The sequence below is a fragment of the Acipenser ruthenus genome, chromosome 50 (assembly GCF_902713425.1).
Source record: "Acipenser ruthenus chromosome 50, fAciRut3.2 maternal haplotype, whole genome shotgun sequence".
Taxonomy (NCBI): domain Eukaryota; kingdom Metazoa; phylum Chordata; class Actinopteri; order Acipenseriformes; family Acipenseridae; genus Acipenser; species Acipenser ruthenus.
Genome location: NC_081238.1, coordinates 8,699,390 through 8,719,537, shown reverse-complemented (window position 1 = coordinate 8,719,537; position 20,148 = coordinate 8,699,390). Strand labels below are relative to the sequence as shown.

Sequence of the window (20,148 nt, the reverse complement as noted above, 5' to 3'; positions counted from 1 at the left end):
GTGGTGCACACAGTGTTAGACTGGGGGCTGGACGCGGGTGTGGTGCACTCAGTGTTAGACTGGGGGCTGGACGCGGGTGTGCTGCGCACAGTATTAGACTAGGGGCTGGACGCGGGTGTGGTGCGCACAGTGTTAGACTCGGGGCTGGACGCGTGTGTGCTGCGCACAGTATTAGACTAGGGGCTGGACGCGGGTGTGCTGCGCACAGTGTTAGACTGGGGGCTGGACGCGGGTGTGGTGCACAGTGTTAGACTGGGGGCTGGACGCGGGTGTGGTGCACTCAGTGTTAGACTGGGGGCTGGACGCGGGTGTGCTGCGCACAGTATTAGACTAGGGGCTGGACGCGGGTGTGGTGCGCACAGTGTTAGACTCGGGGCTGGACGCGTGTGTGCTGCACACAGTATTAGACTAGGGGCTGGACGCGTGTGTGCTGCACACAGTATTAGACTAGGGGCTGGACGCGGGTGTGCTGCGCACAGTGTTAGACTGGGGGCTGGACGCGGGTGTGGTGCGCACAGTGTTAGACTGGGGGCTGGACGCGGGTGTGGTGCGCACAGTGTTAGACTGGGGGCTGGACGCGGGTGTGGTGCGCACAGTGTTAGACTGGGGGCTGGACGCGGGTGTGGTGCGCACAGTGTTAGACTGGGGGCTGGACGCGGGTGTGGTGCGCACAGTGTTAGACTGGGGGCTGGACGCGGGTGTGGTGCGCACAGTGTTAGACTGGGGGCTGGACGCGGGTGTGGTGCGCACAGTGTTAGACTGGGGGCTGGACGCGGGTGTGGTGCGCACAGTGTTAGACTGGGGGCTGGACGCGGGTGTGGTGCGCACAGTGTTAGACTGGGGGCTGGACGCGGGTGTGGTGCGCACAGTGTTAGACTGGGGGCTGGACGCGGGTGTGGTGCGCACAGTGTTAGACTCGGGGCTGGACGCGGGTGTGGTGCACACAGTGTTAGACTGGGGTCTGGACGCGGGTGTGGTGCACTCAGTGTTAGACTGGGGGCTGGACGCGGGTGTGCTGCGCACAGTGTTAGACTGGGGGCTGGACGCGGGTGTGCTGCGCACAGTGTTAGACTGGGGGCTGGACGCGGGTGTGGTGCGCACAGTGTTAGACTGGGGTCTGGACGCGGGTGTGGTGCACTCAGTGTTAGACTGGGGGCTGGACGCGGGTGTGCTGCGCACAGTATTAGACTAGGGGCTGGACGCGGGTGTGGTGCGCACAGTGTTAGACTCGGGGCTGGACGCGTGTGTGCTGCGCACAGTATTAGACTAGGGGCTGGACGCGGGTGTGGTGCGCACAGTGTTAGACTGGGGGCTGGACGCGGGTGTGGTGCGCACAGTGTTAGACTGGGGGCTGGACGCGGGTGTGGTGCGCACAGTGTTAGACTGGGGGCTGGACGCGGGTGTGGTGCGCACAGTGTTAGACTGGGGGCTGGACGCGGGTGTGGTGCGCACAGTGTTAGACTGGGGGCTGGACGCGGGTGTGGTGCGCACAGTGTTAGACTGGGGGCTGGACGCGGGTGTGCTGCGCACAGTGTTAGACTGGGGGCTGGACGCGGGTGTGGTGCGCACAGTGTTAGACTGGGGGCTGGACGCGGGTGTGGTGCGCACAGTGTTAGACTCGGGGCTGGACGCGGGTGTGGTGCGCACAGTGTTAGACTGGGGGCTGGACGCGGGTGTGGTGCGCACAGTGTTAGACTCGGGGCTGGACGCGGGTGTGCTGCGCACAGTGTTAGACTAGGGGCTGGACGCGGGTGTGCTGCGCACAGTGTTAGACTGGGGGCTGGACGCGGGTGTGCTGCGCACAGTGTTAGACTGGGGGCTGGACGCGGGTGTGCTGCGCACAGTGTTAGACTGGGGGCTGGACGCGGGTGTGGTGCGCACAGTGTTAGACTGGGGGCTGGACGCGGGTGTGCTGCGCACAGTGTTAGACTGGGGGCTGGACGCGGGTGTGGTGCGCACAGTGTTAGACTGGGGGCTGGACGCGGGTGTGGTGCGCACAGTGTTAGACTGGGGGCTGGACGCGGGTGTGGTGCGCACAGTGTTAGACTAGGGGCTGGACGCGGGTGTGCTGCGCACAGTGTTAGACTGGGGGCTGGACGCGGGTGTGCTGCGCACAGTGTTAGACTGGGGGCTGGACGCGGGTGTGCTGCGCACAGTGTTAGACTGGGGGCTGGACGCGGGTGTGGTGCACACAGTGTTAGACTAGGGGCTGGACGCGGGTGTGGTGCACTCAGTGTTAGACTGGGGGCTGGACGCGGGTGTGCTGCACACAGTGTTAGACTGGGGGCTGGACGCGGGTGTGGTGCACTCAGTGTTAGACTGGGGGCTGGACGCGGGTGTGGTGCGCACAGTGTTAGACTGGGGGCTGGACGCGGGTGTGGTGCGCACAGTGTTAGAGTGGGGGCTGGACGCGGGTGTGGTGCACACAGTGTTAGACTGGGGGCTGGACGCGGGTGGATGCAGTCCACTCACTTTTTTTGGACACAGTCCACCCACTGTTTTTGCTGAAACAGCATTTTCCACAGTCCATCTTCATTGTTATTTGTCTTGAATAGCCTATTTGATTTCTCCCCAATACTTAATCCTTTAATGTTCCTCACGCGACTTTTCCTTTTATGCGTCTGCGCATGCTCTCTGGCTAAACAGTCACTGGAGTCTTGCACTGAAATTGATAAGCGGCACCGTAAACTGAAATTCATGTGACAACTGTTTTTTAAATGGAGGAATACATATTTTAAAGAACGTTATCATATAATAATAACATGTTTTGATTAATTTAATACATTTCTAAAGTAAACTAAGTGAATAATAGCATAACAGCTGACCTTGTTTTTTTCTTCCAAAACTGACAAACTAAACACTGTGACAGACTCGATGATAAACAGCATTTACTCCACAACAGGCACTGCCTCCCTCATCGGTCCTGCGTTCCCAGCAAGATCTCTCGATTTGCTGAAAATAATTGTGAAAGCTTATAATACAGCAGAAGTTATTTAATATCCTGTCTGTGTATACGAAGACACTGCACACTCGTTTTTACTAGGCTATAATATAAAGCCTTCTGTTCTTTATTTTATTGCATACATTTTGTGTATTGCATATATTTAATTGTGACCTGTTATTTTGTCAGATTTTAATGTGTTTTTTTTTCTCTTTTTTTAATTTTATTTGCTTGTTTCTTGTTTCTGTGATGTCTGTATGGTCTTTATAGTTGTTGTTGCAAAAGAGCTTTGGGATACTATATTGTATGTAAAAGGGCACACGTGTTTGGTTGTTATCAGATTTTTTTAAGCTTTAGTTTTTATTTGCGACCTGCATGGTCTTTTTTTATGGCTTTTTAATTGTAAAGAGCTTTGGGATCCTTATAATGAAAGACGCTATCTAACACAGATTATGATGACCGTTATTATTATTATTAGTAATAGTATTATTATCAATCAATAACACACCGATGATGGAAAGCAGGAAGGATGTTCTCATTACAGTGGACATGTTACTTCACGGTCTTGTTAGTTGCCTCTCTTTTTGTGGAAGATATATCTTTTTTCTCTGGTTTTAAATAATCCTTGTCTAATCCTAACGTTGTTTTAAACATTATACCAGACATTTAGTGTATTTAATAACTGTTTTTATTTGTTTTATTTTTTAAACACTTTTCTATGGGACCAGTTAGGAGATCTGAATTGTCAGATTGTTTTCCAAATGGTTTCATGTGCGCACAACCGGCATTAACATTTTTGAAAATCCGATATTGCCGAATATATCCTTGCAGCCAAATAATATATAACAGGCAAGGATAGCCCTCCTAGTTTAGAGTCTCCTTTTTTATTCTGGGCTGGGAACCTTCCATAGACAATCTACCCAACAGTGAGATTGGCAGAATTTTACAGTTTAGCGTGTTCTGCTATTAATTCAAATTATTATACTGATTATTGGTAGCCTAAAACTTAATATAATATAATTCTTTATATGCAAATTAACATTTTCCCATCCATGGCCATGGCCAAGGTGGTCAGACCGTCGACCATTGTGGCGACACACACTGCGGGTTGAGAGGGGTCTCGCAGTTGGGGGGATGTACATCTTCATAGAACTCATGGAGGGGTTGGGCAGCAGGGTTGTCCTTTCTAACGTCCCACCTTTCTTAAAGGATGACCTTCTAAAGCCCCATCTTCAGGCCCTAGGGGAGCTGAAAACAGTGATCCACCCCACCCCCCTAGGGTGCAAAGACCAGCCCCTCCGCCACGTCCTGTCCTTCTGACGCCATGTTACCATCCACCTGGTAGGGGTGGTAACTGTGTGATTTTTTTCTCCTCAAAGGAGGTGCGGTGCTACCACTGCAGAGACCTGGGGCACCAAAATAAAAGGTGCCCTAAACTCAAGCAGAGCGCAAACCCATCCACGCCAGCACCGCACACCTCCGAGTCATCTCCCCCTCAGGGCCCTCAAACAGGTATCTCGAGGGGGTCCTTAGGACTGGAGAGCCGGTCCTGCTGATTGAAACAAAGTTGCTGGACCCTCCTCAGCCTCCCCTCGAGAACAACCTGAGCAGGATCTCTGATTTCTCCTCGACCCCCCTCCGCTCTGCAATGAGGAGAACCCTGTACTATTTGTTAGATAGTTAATGGGAGTTTGTGTTAGCACCGCCTTTTTGATTAGGGGATGCTGATTAGTATTTTTTTCATCAGCTATTACATCAGCCATACCATCTTGAGTAAGCCTCATCTAGGATGATCTTAGAAGCTAAGCAAGGTTGGGCTTGGTTAGTACTTGGATGGGAGACCACCTGGAACACCATGTGCTGAGTGAAAGCTGATAGAGCCCTCCTGTTGGTCATCAAATAGGACTACTACTAATAATAAGAACAACATTTCTATTGAGGTTCCAATGTGATTGAGTATTCTGTTTTTTATTTTGTTTTGCTGTTTTTTATATTTGAAGCTTTCCCTCTATGAAGGTGATTAATAGAAAGTCTTCTCTTTCTAATGCAGAGTCTGCTGTGATGGGGGAGAGAGGGCTGCTCATCCTTCTGCTTGCAGGTGGGTTTCCTTTATTTCTGGTTTTCTTACTGTTTGCTTTGATATTTTCCACATTCTCTCTCAGAAAAGTTAACGCAGTTCTTAAAGCTGCAGTGTCCCTCAGTCACGTTCACTGTGAAACTAACATGTGATTCCTGGGTGTCTGTGTGTTTACTGCACTGCTCCACTGCTACAGAGCAGACCTGGCTGCTGTTATATCTGCTCAGCTCAGCACAAGCTATTGATCGGTACTGTGGGGGGTATATGGAGGCTGTCTGTCTGTCTGTCACACCTACATTGTTACAAATGTGTAGCGAACCGCTTGTCCACTTAAGACGAAATTTTGGTTTGAAACTGGAAAATGAATGGTTATCATGCACAGGCATGATGGAAAATACTGTATAGTGACTGCTTCTTTTTTCTTTAATTCTCTGTGCAAACTCCCTGGCAGAACATGTAAAATCAAACCATGCTCAGTTGTTAGTGCTGTGGAAGAGCAGGCTGGAAATGTCTGCTCCGCTCCCTCGCTCCATATACAATGTGCTCGCTCTGCTCCGCACACAGCCTGGCACCGTGAGCTGTCAAGGCTGATTGATGGGCTATCAGGAGGTTCATTGAAACAATAGAAATGTCAACAGACCACTCACTTGAGGAATGCAGACTGATATAATCAAACTTCAATACATGTCTGCAAGTCCTGACTGATGAATACAAATAATACAACAACACCTCATTGTTATAATATGTTTTCTATGTAGCGGTCAGTTTGACTGCTCCTGGTCGGAATAGGTATGACAGTATTTTATCTCACTAATTTTTGGAGCGACGCGATTCTTTCTTTGTCAAGGTAATTAGTACATAGATTTAGGAAAAGTCAGGAAAGCACAGCTCTGTATCTTAATATTTAAATTAAAATCCAAAAAACGGTCAAAATGACCACCTTGCTCGTTCTAGTGTTAATCATGTTGTTTTTTCTTTATCAGGGTTTTGTGTGCCTGCATACAACCAGATCAGAAAACACGTGTTTGTGGAAACTAAGAAGAGTTGGTCTGAAGCTCAGAGGTACTGTAGAGAGAAGCACACAGACCTGGCCACTGTGCGCAGCCAGGAAGAAGCAAAGCAGCTCTTAAATATTACAGGAGCTTCTCTCTGGGGTTCCTGGATCGGGCTGTATCGTGATGACACACAGAACTGGCAGTGGTCTAACAGCGATGATGTCATCTACTCCAACTGGAGGGCAGACGTCTTCTGTGCTTCAGTCAATTCAGACGGAAAGTGGACTGATTTACCCTGCAACCTTCAGGAAGCCTTCATGTGCTACAAAGGTAAAGACGTAATTGTTGCTATATTGCAATTGATTATTCATTCATTTTAGTTGTTATAATTATTAAGCATCCCTGTGAGGGGAGCTTGTATGAGTTTGCAAATCCACCCACTCCTACAGCTGCTAATATCTCAAAAACTATTTCAGCTTGCAAATATTTTCAGTCAAAACCCTGAATACAAGTTGCCCTTGAAAGGATACAAAAACATACAGTTATTAGATGTGTTTGGTGTGTTTCAGAGGCAGTTCCAAAAGATACCTACATTTCATTAGTGATAGATGGATGGAGCTATAACACTGTTCCCCCCCTCTGGTGAGGTGTAGGGCGTCAGGTTTACCTTCCCCTCTGGGCTGGGGTTTGCTGTGTGAAGGTTGAAATCTTCTCTGGGAGTTCTGTGGCAGCTCATTTCTTTCAGATTCAGGAAAGTCAGGCTCTGCTTCATCTCCTAGTACCCGAGTGCTGCTGGTATTGGGCCGGGTATCTGTATATTTCACCATACTCTCCTTTAGCTTCCAGGATGGTGGGCATTGAGTTGTCTGCATTTACCACTGCGCTCATGGCAGCTCTGACCTCTGCAGACAGGTTACGTATGAACAGCAGCTTGAAGCTCTTGTCTACATTGTCCCCTGGATGTGCTTCACCTGCATAGTAAAGGAGTTTCAGTTCCTTGTAGAAGTCTCTCGGGTCCTCATCCTTCTTACATTGTCTGAGACAGGCTGTGTGCAGGGCTGTGCAGGGATCACCATACTTGGAGCATTTCCCTGTTAAGGCAGCGCACAGTTTCTCAACATTTTTCCTGGTCCACTCCTGTACTGTGTCTACAAATGTGAGAGAGAGCAGTCTGGCCTTATTATGCAGATCACTTGTCAATCCCCAGTCGTTGATAATGTCCCTGATATGACTGGTGTGTTCCTCAGTGGTGATGCTCTTTTTAGCTGCTGATAGTTGACGCTAACTTGTGGTGTAAACCATTAGTTCTCAGTTCAGGTTGGCGTGCTTCACCATTGCACATTGCAGAGTTGTAGACTGGGCTCTGGGCTCACCAGGGACTTGCCTTCTGGGTTGTGCAGTGTATTCAGGAAGTGAGGTCATGCTCTGAGCAGTGCTTAGAACAGCTTCTTGCAGACGTTGGTCTATCCTGGAGCTGTGCTACTTCCCTGTAGAGTTTTTACCAAGTCCTTCAGGCTCTCTGCCTCAGTATTGTTCACAATTGGAGAGGATGTTTTAACTCTAAGTAAAAGTATTTGAGTTGGAATCAGGTTCCGATGACCCTTTCAGAGCCTGCAAATCTCTGCTTTTACTTTCCTGAGCTCCTCCTCTCCATGTTCTAGCTCTGCGTGGAGCCTGGGAATGTCCTCCTCTTGTTGCAGCAGCGTGCTTAGTGGTTTATTTGATGCTCCATCTGTTGCTGGAGATCTTCGATCTGTTCCTCTCTGTTCTGTAAATCCTCGGCTGCAGTGCTTAGTTCAAGTTCACCCACTCTCCTCTCCAATCTTGTTACATCGGAAGTAAGGGAGGAAGTTAGGGTTTTTCTTCTGGACCATGTCCTTTTGGATTTCAACATCAAAAATGCCTCCTATTTTCTGTTCTGAATGCCCCTTTATCTAATCTCCATTTATGACCCCTGGTCCTTTTTTCTTTTTTCAAGTCAAAGAAGTCCCCCGGGTTGACATTGTCAATACCTTTTAGGATTTTGAATGTTTGAATCAGATCGCCGCGTAGTCTTCTTTGTTCAAGACTGAATAGATTCAATTCTTTTAGCCTGTCTGCATACGACATGCCTTTTAAACCCGGGATAATTCTGGTTGCTCTTCTTTGCACTCTTTCTAGAGCAGCAATATCCTTTTTGTAACGAGGTGACCAGAACTGAACACAATATTCTAGGTGAGGTCTTACTAATGCATTGTAGAGTTTTAACATTACTTCCCTTGATTTAAATTCAACACTTCTCACAATATATCCAAGCATCTTGTTAGCCTTTTTTATAGCTTCCCCACATTGTCTAGATGAAGACATTTCTGAGTCAACATAAACTCCTAGGTCTTTTTCATAGTTCCCTTCTTCAATTTCACTATCTCCCATATGATATTTATAATGCACATTTTTATTGCCCGCATGCAATACTTTACACTTTTCTCTATTAAATTTCATTTGCCATGTGTCTGCCCAATTCTGAATGCTGTCGAGATCATTTTGAATGACCTTTGCTGCTTCAACAGTGTGGGCCACTCCTCCTATTTTTGTGTCGTCTGCAAATTTAACGAGTTTGCTTACTATATCAGAGTCTAAATCATTAATGTAGATTAGGAATAGCAGAGGACCTAATACTGATCCCTGTGGTACACCACTGGTTACCTCACTCCATTTCGAGGTTTCTCCTCTAATCAGTACTTTTTGTTTTCTACCTGTTAACCACTCCCTAATCCATGTGCATGCATTTCCTTGAATCCCTACTGCGTTCAGTTTGAGAATTAATCTTTTATGCGGGACTTTGTCAAAAGCTTTCTGGAAATCTAAATAAACCATGTCGTATGCTTTGCAGTTATCCATTTTCAATGTTGCATCCTCAAAAAAGTCAAGTAGGTTAGTTAGACATGATCTCCCTTTCCTAAAACCATGCTGGCTGTCTCCCAGGATATTGTTACCATATAGGTAATTTTCCATTTTGGATTTTATTATAGTTTCCATAAGTTTACATATAATAGAAGTCAGGCTTATTGGTCTGTAGTTACCTGGTTCGGTTTTGTCTCCCTTTTTGTGGATCGGTATTATGTTTGCTATTTTCCAGTCTGTCGGTACAACCCCTGTGTCAAGAGACTGTTGCATGATCTTGGTTAGCGGTCCCGTACCTGGGATTGAACCCACAACCTTCTGGTTAAGAGTCCAGAGCCCTAACCACGACGCCAAACTGTGATATATATATATATATACACACACACACACACACACACACACACACACACACACACACACACACACACACACACACACACACACACACACACACACACACACACACACACACACACACACACACACACACACACACACACACACACACACACACACACACACACACACACACACACACACACACACACACACACACACACACACACACACACACACACACACACCCCCCCCATATACCATATACCTCGAATTTAAAACTTTCTCACCATCAATTTGAGGGAAAAATTAAACATCAAATAAATCTGCATTTACAAAGATCCACCCTCAATTACGCTCGTGGTGCAAACACAATCCTCTGTGAAAACAAGTGCAGTGATGTTGTCCGGTTTAGGGCTGGCCTTTGGCGACAGCTCCGAATCATGTTAGCTGTCTAATGTCAACGTAAACAACGAAGCAGGCAACACATTCAAACAATTGCACAGCCAATATTCCATTAAACAACGTTACGACAAGGCATTTAGACAACAATTCATCAATGAACTAACTAATAACATTTGAGTCAAAGCAACTTCTAGAGATTTCACTGTAAGAGATTCTCTTCTAATCTCTTAGCTTAGAAACTCCAGGCTGTAGGGCACATCCTCCACTCCACACGGAGTGCCTTCACCGAATGCACCACTCGGGAGCTCCTATTGGTTTACCCTTTTAACCCCATTTAGACCCTCTATTATCTATTTATTTATTTATTTATTTAGCAGACGCCTTTATCCAAGGCGACTTACAGAGACTAGGTTGTGTGAACTATGCATCAGCTGCAGAGTCACTTACAACTACGTCTCACCGGAAAGACGGAGCACAAGGAGTGACTTGCTCAGGGTCACACAATGAGTCAGTGGCTGAGGTGGGATTTGAATTGGGGACCTCCTGGTTACAAGCCCTTTTTTTAACCACTGGACCACACAGCCTCCAAATGATTGATTCTCATATTACTGATTCTCATTGAACATCGAAACAGGAGTAAATTAGCCAACTAAAAAATATACTTCTGGCATAACAGGTTTCTGAGAATTTTGCCCCATGTTTTTAAATAACACACAGATGTACTTGACTGTAGACAGGATGCAGTTTGTGATAAGTTGTAGGATTGATGAAAACACACAAGTTTGTTTTGGGTTCAGTGCCAGCTCACCTCCACAGCTCCCAGCCTCTCAGCTTCTGTTTGTTTGTGTTTACAGAGACCAGCAACATAACTGAGAGATACACCCTGATTGAAGAACTGAAAACCTGGACTGAAGCTCAGCAGTACTGTAGAGAACACCACACCGACCTTGTCAGTATAAAGAACGCCAGTGAAAATGAAGACCTAGTGAAGAAAGCGCAGGGCAAGCCCTTCTGGATAGGCCTGTTCAATGAGCCCTGGAAGTGGTCACACCAGGGGGATAACTACACATTTCACAACTGGAACTATGGGGAACCAAACAATAGGGGAGGGGATGAGAACTGTGTGATGATGAGTAAGACTGGTGAATGGACTGACACTGGCTGCAATTATCAGAACTCCTTCTTCTGCTGTGAGGGTGAGGACCCTGTTCAGACTGTGTTCTCATTTAATTCAGTGTAAACCTGCAGGTTGAAAGAGGGAAGCATGATTAGATCTCTTCAGTCGGTCCTGGTTGTGACAAATCTACCAGTTTCCACTTTGAGAATCAATCACAGAGGGTCTAAATGGGGTTAAAAGGGCAATAAAAACCCCAGTTATATTTCCTTAGGCTTTAAGGTATTGTGCTGTGCTGTGCAATATCGTATAATAACAAGACATGTACCTTTACACCTTCTAAAATAACATTAGCATTGATTGACAGTGAACTGAGTTTTTCTCACATCGATTTCTTTGTCTACCTGGTGTTTCCATGACCTTCGTCACTCATGCCAGAATGATACTCATGTTACAGTACAAACCACAAGCATGTTAGTATATTTATTATCACCATACAGTTCTACTAGTGTCCCACATTCTTACAGGACCAGTAATCTGTGACTGTTGGTTCCATTTCCAGTGGAAATCTTTTCTCTGAAGAACACGTTTTCACTCATCTTTATTGTGCTGTCCCCTCTCCCCAGGCGGCTCCTCTGGTCAGTGTTTCTATGAAGGAACTGGGAAGACATGGCAGGAAGCTCAGAGCTACTGCAGAAACCAAGGTAGAGACCTGCCCACCATTCAAGACCAGGCCAGGGTTAATGAGCTTATAGGTCTTATACCTTCATATAGTAACTGGTATTGGATTGGGCTGCATCGTGATAAAGAGAACTGGCAGTGGTCCAGTGGAGGTGATGTCATCTACTTCAACTGGGGACGATACCTCTTCTGTGCTTCAGTCAATGCGGAGGGAGAGTGGGAGGATTCACTCTGCAGTCAGGGAAACTATTTCATGTGCTACAGCGGTGAGTTGAGATTCAATTCCTTTGTTAATGAAACAGCTGACTGGACTGGGGGTTGAAGCCAGGTCCCCTGGATACTGCACAGGGGCCATAATCTTGAAATGTTCAAAAGAAGAAACATCTTCTCAAATACAGTATGTTTCTAAGTTTATTATTAAGAAAAAATGTTAAGAAGATGTGTTATTCATAACAGTTTTTTATGATTGTTTTTCCTTCATAAGAAACTTAAGAAAATGTGAATTCTTCAAAGAAATGTTCTTATTGTTTTGTTTAGATTGTTTATATTCCAGACAGCAAAATCTTAAATATGTAGCCCTTATTAGACATGTAGAAGGAATATGTTTAACAGTTAAATAACTATTTGTATTAGAATAAAAGGTGATAAAGAGGGTTGTAGCTTTGCTGTATTGTGTGTAGTGGGCTGAACCTCACATGACTGATTCGTTTGTTATGCAAATTAGGTCTGACAGGTATTCTGCAATATATAAAAGTTGCATCTCCCTGTTACAAGTTAGTTTCAGTCACCGTGAGCAAAGAACAGACTTTCATACACAGCTGATAGCACAGCAGGTGCTCGGTTGGCAGGTGATTCCCTAACCAACACTAGGCTACATAAATGCCATGTTTCATGAGGTACAGCCTCCACAGTGATGAGCCAGTCTCGTTGCTCGTGTCAAATGTAACTTTTCTTTCTCTTCTAAACAGTGTTGTTGTGATCATACACTGGTGGTAGAGTTTGTTTTTAGAGATTTAGGTTAGCAGTTTTATCATCCCGCTTATCATACACAGGCAATCTTATGACATACGGGTCTCACACCACCACCGTGTACAATAAGACTGTACAATAACAACGATTATAGGAAATTATTGTTCACCATGTATAATAATATAAATAATTAATACCACAGCCACCTGAACTCTGCCTCAACCAATCAGGTTCCTGGTAGAGTGCTCATTATCATGCAGTCGACGCCCTCAGAGTTTAGAATGTTGAAACTGTCATTGGAACAGGCTGACTTCAAAACAGACAAATAGCAGCCAGTACCGGAAAGTACAGTACGGGAGGCGGGGGGGGGGGGGGGGTGTCATAATGATACTGTTTGCTTCATATTGATTGTACATCGACTGTGAGGAAAATATGAATAAATTGAAAAAGAACGGTCATTATTCCTAAATCATTAAATGAACTCCCCCATCCCCCACTTTGCTATTAAATACTTTTCAGACATAAACTAAAGAGACTCCCATGCACTGCTAGAGATGCTGCTTTTCATGACCTTTATAGCTGAGCCGAGTGTGACTCGGGTTCAATCACTATACAACAGGAGAGCCAGCGCACTTCCACAGATGACATTGATTTTGATCTGCTGTTTGTGTTTACAGAGACCAGCACCATCACTGAGAGATACACCCTGATTGAAGAACTGAAAACCTGGACTGAAGCTCAGCAGTACTGTAGAGAACACCACACCGACCTCGTCAGTATAAAGAACGCCAGTGAAAATGAAGAAATAGTAAAGAAAGCGCAGGGCAAGCCCTTCTGGATAGGCCTGTTCAATGAGCCCTGGAAGTGGTCACACCAGGGGGATAACTACACATTTCACAACTGGAACTATTGGGAGCCAAACAATTGGGGAGGGGATGAGAACTGTGTGTTGATGAGTAACACTGGTGGATGGTTTGACTATAGCTGCCACTTTCAGTTGCCCTTCTTCTGCTGTGAGGGTGAGGACCCTGTTCAGACTGTGTTCTCATTTAATTCAGTGTAAACATTCAGGTTCAAAGAGAGAAGCCTGATTAGATCTCTTCAATAAATCCTAGTGGTGACAATTCTAGCAGTTTCCACTTTGAGAATCAATCACAGGCTCCCTGCTCAGGCTGATGGGATGGTCAATATCCTTCCAGAGGTAATGGGGTGATGTGGATTGCAGCTATCAGTACCCCTGGTTCTGCTGTGACTGAAGGCTCCCTGTTCAGTCTGTGCTCTTGTTCAGCTCAGTGTTTGCACCCCAGTCTGTGAGCAGGGACTCAGAGGCTCAGTCCATCTGATCCTACAGTAGCTGTCTGACCTCCAGAGCAGGACAGGGTGTAGCCTAGAGATCTGAAGAACCAGAATCCAGCCCGGTCATTAAGAGTGTGAGAGGGAGCAGCTCCCCCTCATTGTTATACCCAGGAGAGACGTGTGCTGTGATAAACATTCTTACTGTCTATTTATTATATTAATTTGAAAACAATAAACCATGTCATTGTCAGCATTGCCCTGGTGGAGACAGCAGCATAGACACAGTTTCATTGAAATGCATTTGAACAATACACTTGAAACAGGAAACACTAAATCTTGTTGTTGTGTGTTTTCTTTACAGATTCAGACCCCACAAGCCCCCCTTCCACTCCGGTCTCTCAAGGTATGCAGTGTAATCACTTCAGTGGATTCACAAACCACAGTAGAATGGCAATCTCATGTGTCATGTGAACCACTAGACCCCCCTGTGTCTGCTGGTTTTCATTCCAACTGAGCTCTCAGTTACTTAACTAGACCCTTAATTGAACTGATAATTTACTTAATTAGACCTTTTAACTTGTTTTCAAATCTTAAACAGTTGCATATTTCAAGTTAGCTATAACATTTGACAAGTAACTTGAACTGCAACTGTTTAAGAGCTGAAAACAAGTAAAAATGTCTAATTAAGCAAATTATCAGTTCAATTAATGGTCTAGTTAAGTAATTGAGAGCTCTGTTGGAATGAAAACCAGCAGACACAGGACCGAGTTTGAGAAGCCCTGATCTAAACCACTCACTGTAGACGTGTCAGTGCATTGAAATCCACACAAAAGAAAGGTAATGAGGTCTAAACTCGCATGCAAGCATTCAAATGGTGCCTGACGGAAACATGTTTAAATCTGTTAAAAACTGCCCCAACATTAAACACTCATCTAAACATCTAAACACAAGAGTTCATCTTTGAAAGTCTACCTCTACACGTCTGCTTCTTGTGTTCTAGGTACCAGCACCTCACCTGAGCCCTGCACTTAACTCACGTTCTGTGCTGCACATTACAGACTACGTGGGTCTTATTGTTTGACATGGGGTTTATTTAATTATTCAGCTCAGTGTTTGCACCCCAGTCTGTGAGCAGGGACTCAGAGGCTCAGTCCATCTGATCCTACAGTAGCTGTCTGACCTCCAGAGCAGGGCAGGGTGTAGCCTAGAGATCTGAAGAACCAGATTCCAGCCCGGTCATTAAGAGTGTGAGAGGGAGCAGCTACCCCTCATTGTTATACCCAGGAGAGACGTGTGCTGTGATATACATTCTTACTGTCTATTTATTATATTAATTTGAAAAAAATAAACCATGTCATTGTCAGCATTGCCCCAGTGGAGACAGCAGCATAGACACAGTTTCATTGAAATGCATTTGAACAATACACTTGAAACAGGAAACACTAAATCTTGTTGTTGTGTGTTTTCTTTACAGATTCAGACCCCACAAGCCCCCCTTCCACTCCGGTCTCTCAAGGTATGCAGTGTAATCACTTCAGTGGATTCAGAACCACTGCATGAATCTGGCTTTGTTATAAACTTTCTTTTTTCTCTTTTTTCTATTTACAGAAGCAGAATCCTCGAGGCCCCCTTCCACTCCGGTCTCTCAAGGTATGTGCAGTTTGAAGATGGCAGTTTGTTCAGTGTGATTGACAGCCCACACCATGAGTTATAAATGAATCTCAGTGTTGTTATCAACCTCACTAATTCAACAGTGAGTTCACCATTGTATCAGTTCAATTTGAATGTGGCTTTGTAATAAATGACTTATTGTTTGAATTTATTAGCATTTATTTATTGCCCTGGTGAGGACAGCACCACACACACACACACTGACACACACACTGACACTCACACACACACAGACACACACATACACACTGACAAACACACACACACACTGACACAGACACACACACAAATACACACTGACACACACACTGACACAGACACACACACAAATACACACTGACACACACACAAATACTCGCACACACATACAAACGCACACACACACTGACACACACACAGAGACACACTGACACACACACACACACATACACTGACACATACACACACACACACACGCACACGCACACACACATACACACACAGGGTGTCGCTCATATATATTTAAACAATAATGTAGAAATGCAAATGATGTATTTTTACTCCTGCAAATCAAAACCTCTCAAGCCTTCTCTCATCAACAGCCTCTAAAGGTATGGACTGCACTAGTTCAGTTTGAATGTGGCTTTGTAATAAATTACTTATTGTTTGATTGTATTAGTATTTATTTATTGTCCTGGTGGAGACAGCAGCATAGACACAGATTCATTGAAATGCATTTGAACAATACACTTGAAACAGGAAACACTAAAACATGTCGTCGTGTGTTTTCTTTACAGATTCACACCCCACAAGCCCCTCTTCCACTCCAGTCTCTCAAGGTAAGTGCAGTTTGAAGATGGCAGTTTGTTCAGTGTGATTGACAGCCCACACCATGAGTTATAAATGAATCTCAGTGTTCTTATCAACCTCACTAATTTAACAGGGAGTTCACCATTGCCCTGCTGAGGACAGCACCACACACACACGCACACACACCCAGACACACACAACGTCACTCAAATATATTTAAACAATAATGTAAAAAGGCAAATTATGTATTTTTTACTCCTGCAAATCCAAACCTCTCAAGCCTTCTCTCAACACCAGCCTCTAAAGGTATGGAGTGCACTCGTTCAGTTTGAATGTGGCTTTGTAATAAATGACTTATTGTTTGAATTTATTATTATTTATTTATTGTCCTGATGGAGACAGCAGCATAGACACAGTTTCAATGAAATGCATTTGAACAATACACTTGAAACAGGAAACACTAAATCTTGTTGTTGTGTGTTTTCTTTACAGATTCAGACCCCACAAGCCCCCCTTCCACTCCGGTCTCTCAAGGTATGCAGTGTAATCACTTCAGTGGATTCAGAACCACTGCAGGAATCTGGCTTTGTTATCAACTTTCTTTTTTCTCTCTTTCTTGTTACAGAAGCAGAATCCTCGAGCCCCCCTTCCACTCCTGTCTCTCAAGGTAAGTGCAGTTTGAAGATGGCAGTCTGTTCAGTGTGACTGACAGCTCACCTCACGTGTCATGTGATCCACTAGACCAGAGAGGGCAAAAGTGGTCCCTTCCACTCCTGGTCTTTGTTCCAACCCTGTTCTAAATTGTTTAATTAAACCAATTAAACCTCCATCCAGTTCCTGAAGTAGTTTACTGATCTCATTCCACCTGTTAAAGCTGGATTGGAATGGCCCTCCAGCACCGTGATTGGACACCCCTGCACTAGAGCTTTATAAGCTGTGGGAGAGTGTGTGCAACTATTCAGCAACAACACTAGGATAGCACAAGGTTGTCTTTCGGCTTGGCATCCTAATCCATAGTTACATTATATTGTACAGTACAAAGAATATGTCTTTTTAAACAAAATCTGACAGTCACCCTGCACTCATATGATTTTCTCATCAGTAGGCTGTGCTGCAGTGTGTACAGGTTACATTGTTGCATGTGAGATGCAAGTGCAGTCTGACTCACGGATAATCTGAACCACAGTGCAGGCTGATGGCAGCTGTAGAAGCACAATTTAAATATTACTGCAAACATTAAACCAACACTCATGATTGGCACATGAATAGCACGAGAGTCACACATCTAAAAGCCTATTAAATTCAATTACATTATTATTATTATTATTATTATTATTATCGTTATCATTATCATCATCACCAGGCACTCCAGTCCCTGAGGAGCTCCACCTGATCTCTCACAGTATGGTCTGGCCGGAGGCTTGGCAGTACTGCAGGGATCGCTACACTGACCTAGTGAGCCTCACAAGCCTGGCTGCACAGAACAGAGTGTCGGAGCTCGTCAGGAACAGCACTGCATCGCGATTCTGGATCGGCCTGCACAGAACTGTTGTGTATGATAACTGGTACTGGGTTGCTGGTAAGGATAAGAAGGCCCGTCTAAACTACACTAACTGGGCCCCCGGGGAGCCCAACAATCCTTACTATGAGCACTGTGGGGAGATGGTGCTGCGGGAGGATGGGGGGGCTGAGTGGAATGATCTGTGCTGCTATGAACAGCTCCCCTTTATCTGTTTCAAAGATTAAAAACATCCTGAAAAGCTTTTACAGCAGTGGCTCTCAAACTATCTCCAGCTGGGACCCCTTTTAAAGGCACTTTAGTCTGAAAAAAAACATTTACTAAGAAAATGATAGAAATATCTCAATCTAAATTGTGTGAACATGGAATGTGTGAATAATAAAGCAGAAAGAAATCTCGTATCTGACAGAGTTTGCAATGCCATGTCTGCTCTCTATAAAGAGCTGCTCCAATGCACTGCAGTCATCGTGGATGGAAGGTCTGCTTGAGATGTGGTCATTAAAAACCTTTCTGTGACCTCCAGGGGGTCCCAACCCCCAGTCTGAGAACCACTGTCTCCACAGAACCCAGAGCTTTACTATAGAGTAGTGCAACAAAATACTACACATTCCTATCAAAGAGAATCCTCTGTAGCAATCTTTAATGATATACATCACTGTGATATTCCATTCTGTACTTGTTTAATATCCTATTGTGTGTGTGTGTTCTGTACAAGGCTCGACATTAACGTACATTTGAAAGCATTTTGCTACCAAAACTCTTAATTTGCTACTAGTTTTTTCCATGCAGTAGCATTTTTCTGATCCCTTACGCTGCAGTTTATATGACCGACCCTGAGTGAACACGCCGATGAATAAATGAACAGCTTAAGTAACCACACGGACAAACTTCAGCGAGACACTCACGCATGCGCATATCTCAAAGCAGTGCAGAATTCTGTACGACAGCGCCCGGGGAAGATACACGTGAGGAACACAATGCAAATCATATTGAGTATAAATACTTTCACTAATCACAACGTGCATACAATTTAAAAGTTTATTTTATAGAAAAAAAGTAAAATTAAATAACTGATAAAACATAACAATGTTATAATATAACAGACAGTGACCTACAGGATATGAAGTTTATTCAGTGTCTATAAAATGCTAATTTAATCTGTATGGAGAATAGAGGCTCCAGTCTTGTTATAATGTTAATCCTGGTTTCACCCACGCGAAAAATGAACACATAATAGAGAGAGAATTATTACTTTATCAAAATTATGACTATGAAAAAAAATATATATACATATAATAAATAAAACAGGAGCAGATAGCTAGCTATAACGCTACCATGATCCAAGTAACATCTTCCTTGCTTTATCAGTACGAATAAGAGATGGGACACAATATTGAGGTGCATTAATTTATCTATCTATTCATTTATCTATCCAGGTTTCTTTTTAGGTGATAGGTATCTAGGTGATAGTTTAGGTTATTCAGTCTATTTAAAAGTCGGTAGCTGTTTTATTTTTTTAATATATATAATTATTAGTTGAATAAACCTCTACTAAATAAGCCCATTTTTTATTATTATTTGTTTATTTAGCAGACGCCTTTATCCAAGGCGACTTACAGAGACTAGGGTGTGTGAACTATGCATCAGCTGCAGAGTCACTTACAATTACATCTCACCCGAAAGACGGAGCACAAGGAGGTTAAGTGACTTGCTCAGGGTCACACAATGAGTCACTGGCTGAGGTGGGATTTGAACTGGGGACCTTCTGGTTACAAGCCCTTTTTTTAACCACTGGACCACACAGCCTCCTTTCCAGGCAGCTAGCAAATCCTCACTACTGCCTTAAAAAGATAGCTCTATGGCTCTATGATTCTCTATTGTTTCTGCTCCGAGCATGATCTCCTGTGCTTACTAACTATTCCAGCAATTGCGGCTTCTGAAAAGACTCCTCAAGGCTGATTGTGATGAAGCGAGGTGGGGAAGCATACAAGTGTTGCTCATACTTCAGTGTACAATGCTTCAGGGCTTCAGTGCGCTGCGCAACGCTAATATGCTTCCCCACCTCACTTCCTCACAATCAGCCTTGAGAAGTCTTTTCAGAAGCTGCTTCACTTGTTTTTTTTAGTTCAGGATCCTCAGCTGTTTAAAATGCAGCGCGTAGATAAACTGCTGCATCCTGGTACCTTTGCTGTGGCTCACTTGGTCTGATTGAGGACGCAGCAGCAGCTTGGTTTTAGTTATTATCATCAAGAACGCTGCCTTTGAAATATTTAGATGTTCCCAACTGAAGTATAAAACACAAGCAAACAAAAAGGGGTCCAGTGATAATATTGTGGGGTCAGTAAGCTTTCAAAAAATGAATCGGACCACCTTGGTTAGCAGTGCTTTAGTATAGGATAGAGGGGAGAAGCACAGAGGGGGGACGGGTTAACTTGCCATTCTCATTACTGTTTCTTTTAAGCACTTTCTTGT

The 20,148-nt window shown here is 44.6% G+C and overlaps 1 protein-coding gene across 1 annotated transcript; it reads left to right on the top strand.

The window, feature by feature from the left end:
• Window positions 1-15,168: 15,168 nt before the first annotated feature.
• On the top strand, window positions 15,169-19,224 carry LOC131722004 (E-selectin-like). The gene is made up of 6 exons (XM_059015511.1): window positions 15,169-15,213; window positions 15,306-15,347; window positions 16,145-16,186; window positions 16,650-16,691; window positions 16,783-16,824; window positions 17,521-19,224. Exon 6 carries the CDS (start codon window positions 17,562-17,564, stop codon window positions 17,901-17,903), a length of 342 nt encoding a protein of 113 aa, XP_058871494.1. The 5' UTR covers window positions 15,169-15,213; window positions 15,306-15,347; window positions 16,145-16,186; window positions 16,650-16,691; window positions 16,783-16,824; window positions 17,521-17,561; the 3' UTR covers window positions 17,904-19,224.
• The last annotated feature ends 924 nt before the right edge of the window (window positions 19,225-20,148 follow it).

Excerpts from the sequence above, each read along its gene's own strand:
- LOC131722004 (XM_059015511.1), top strand. The coding sequence starts at position 17,562 with ATGGTCTGGCCGGAGGCTTGGCAGTACTGCAGGGATCGCTACACTGAC.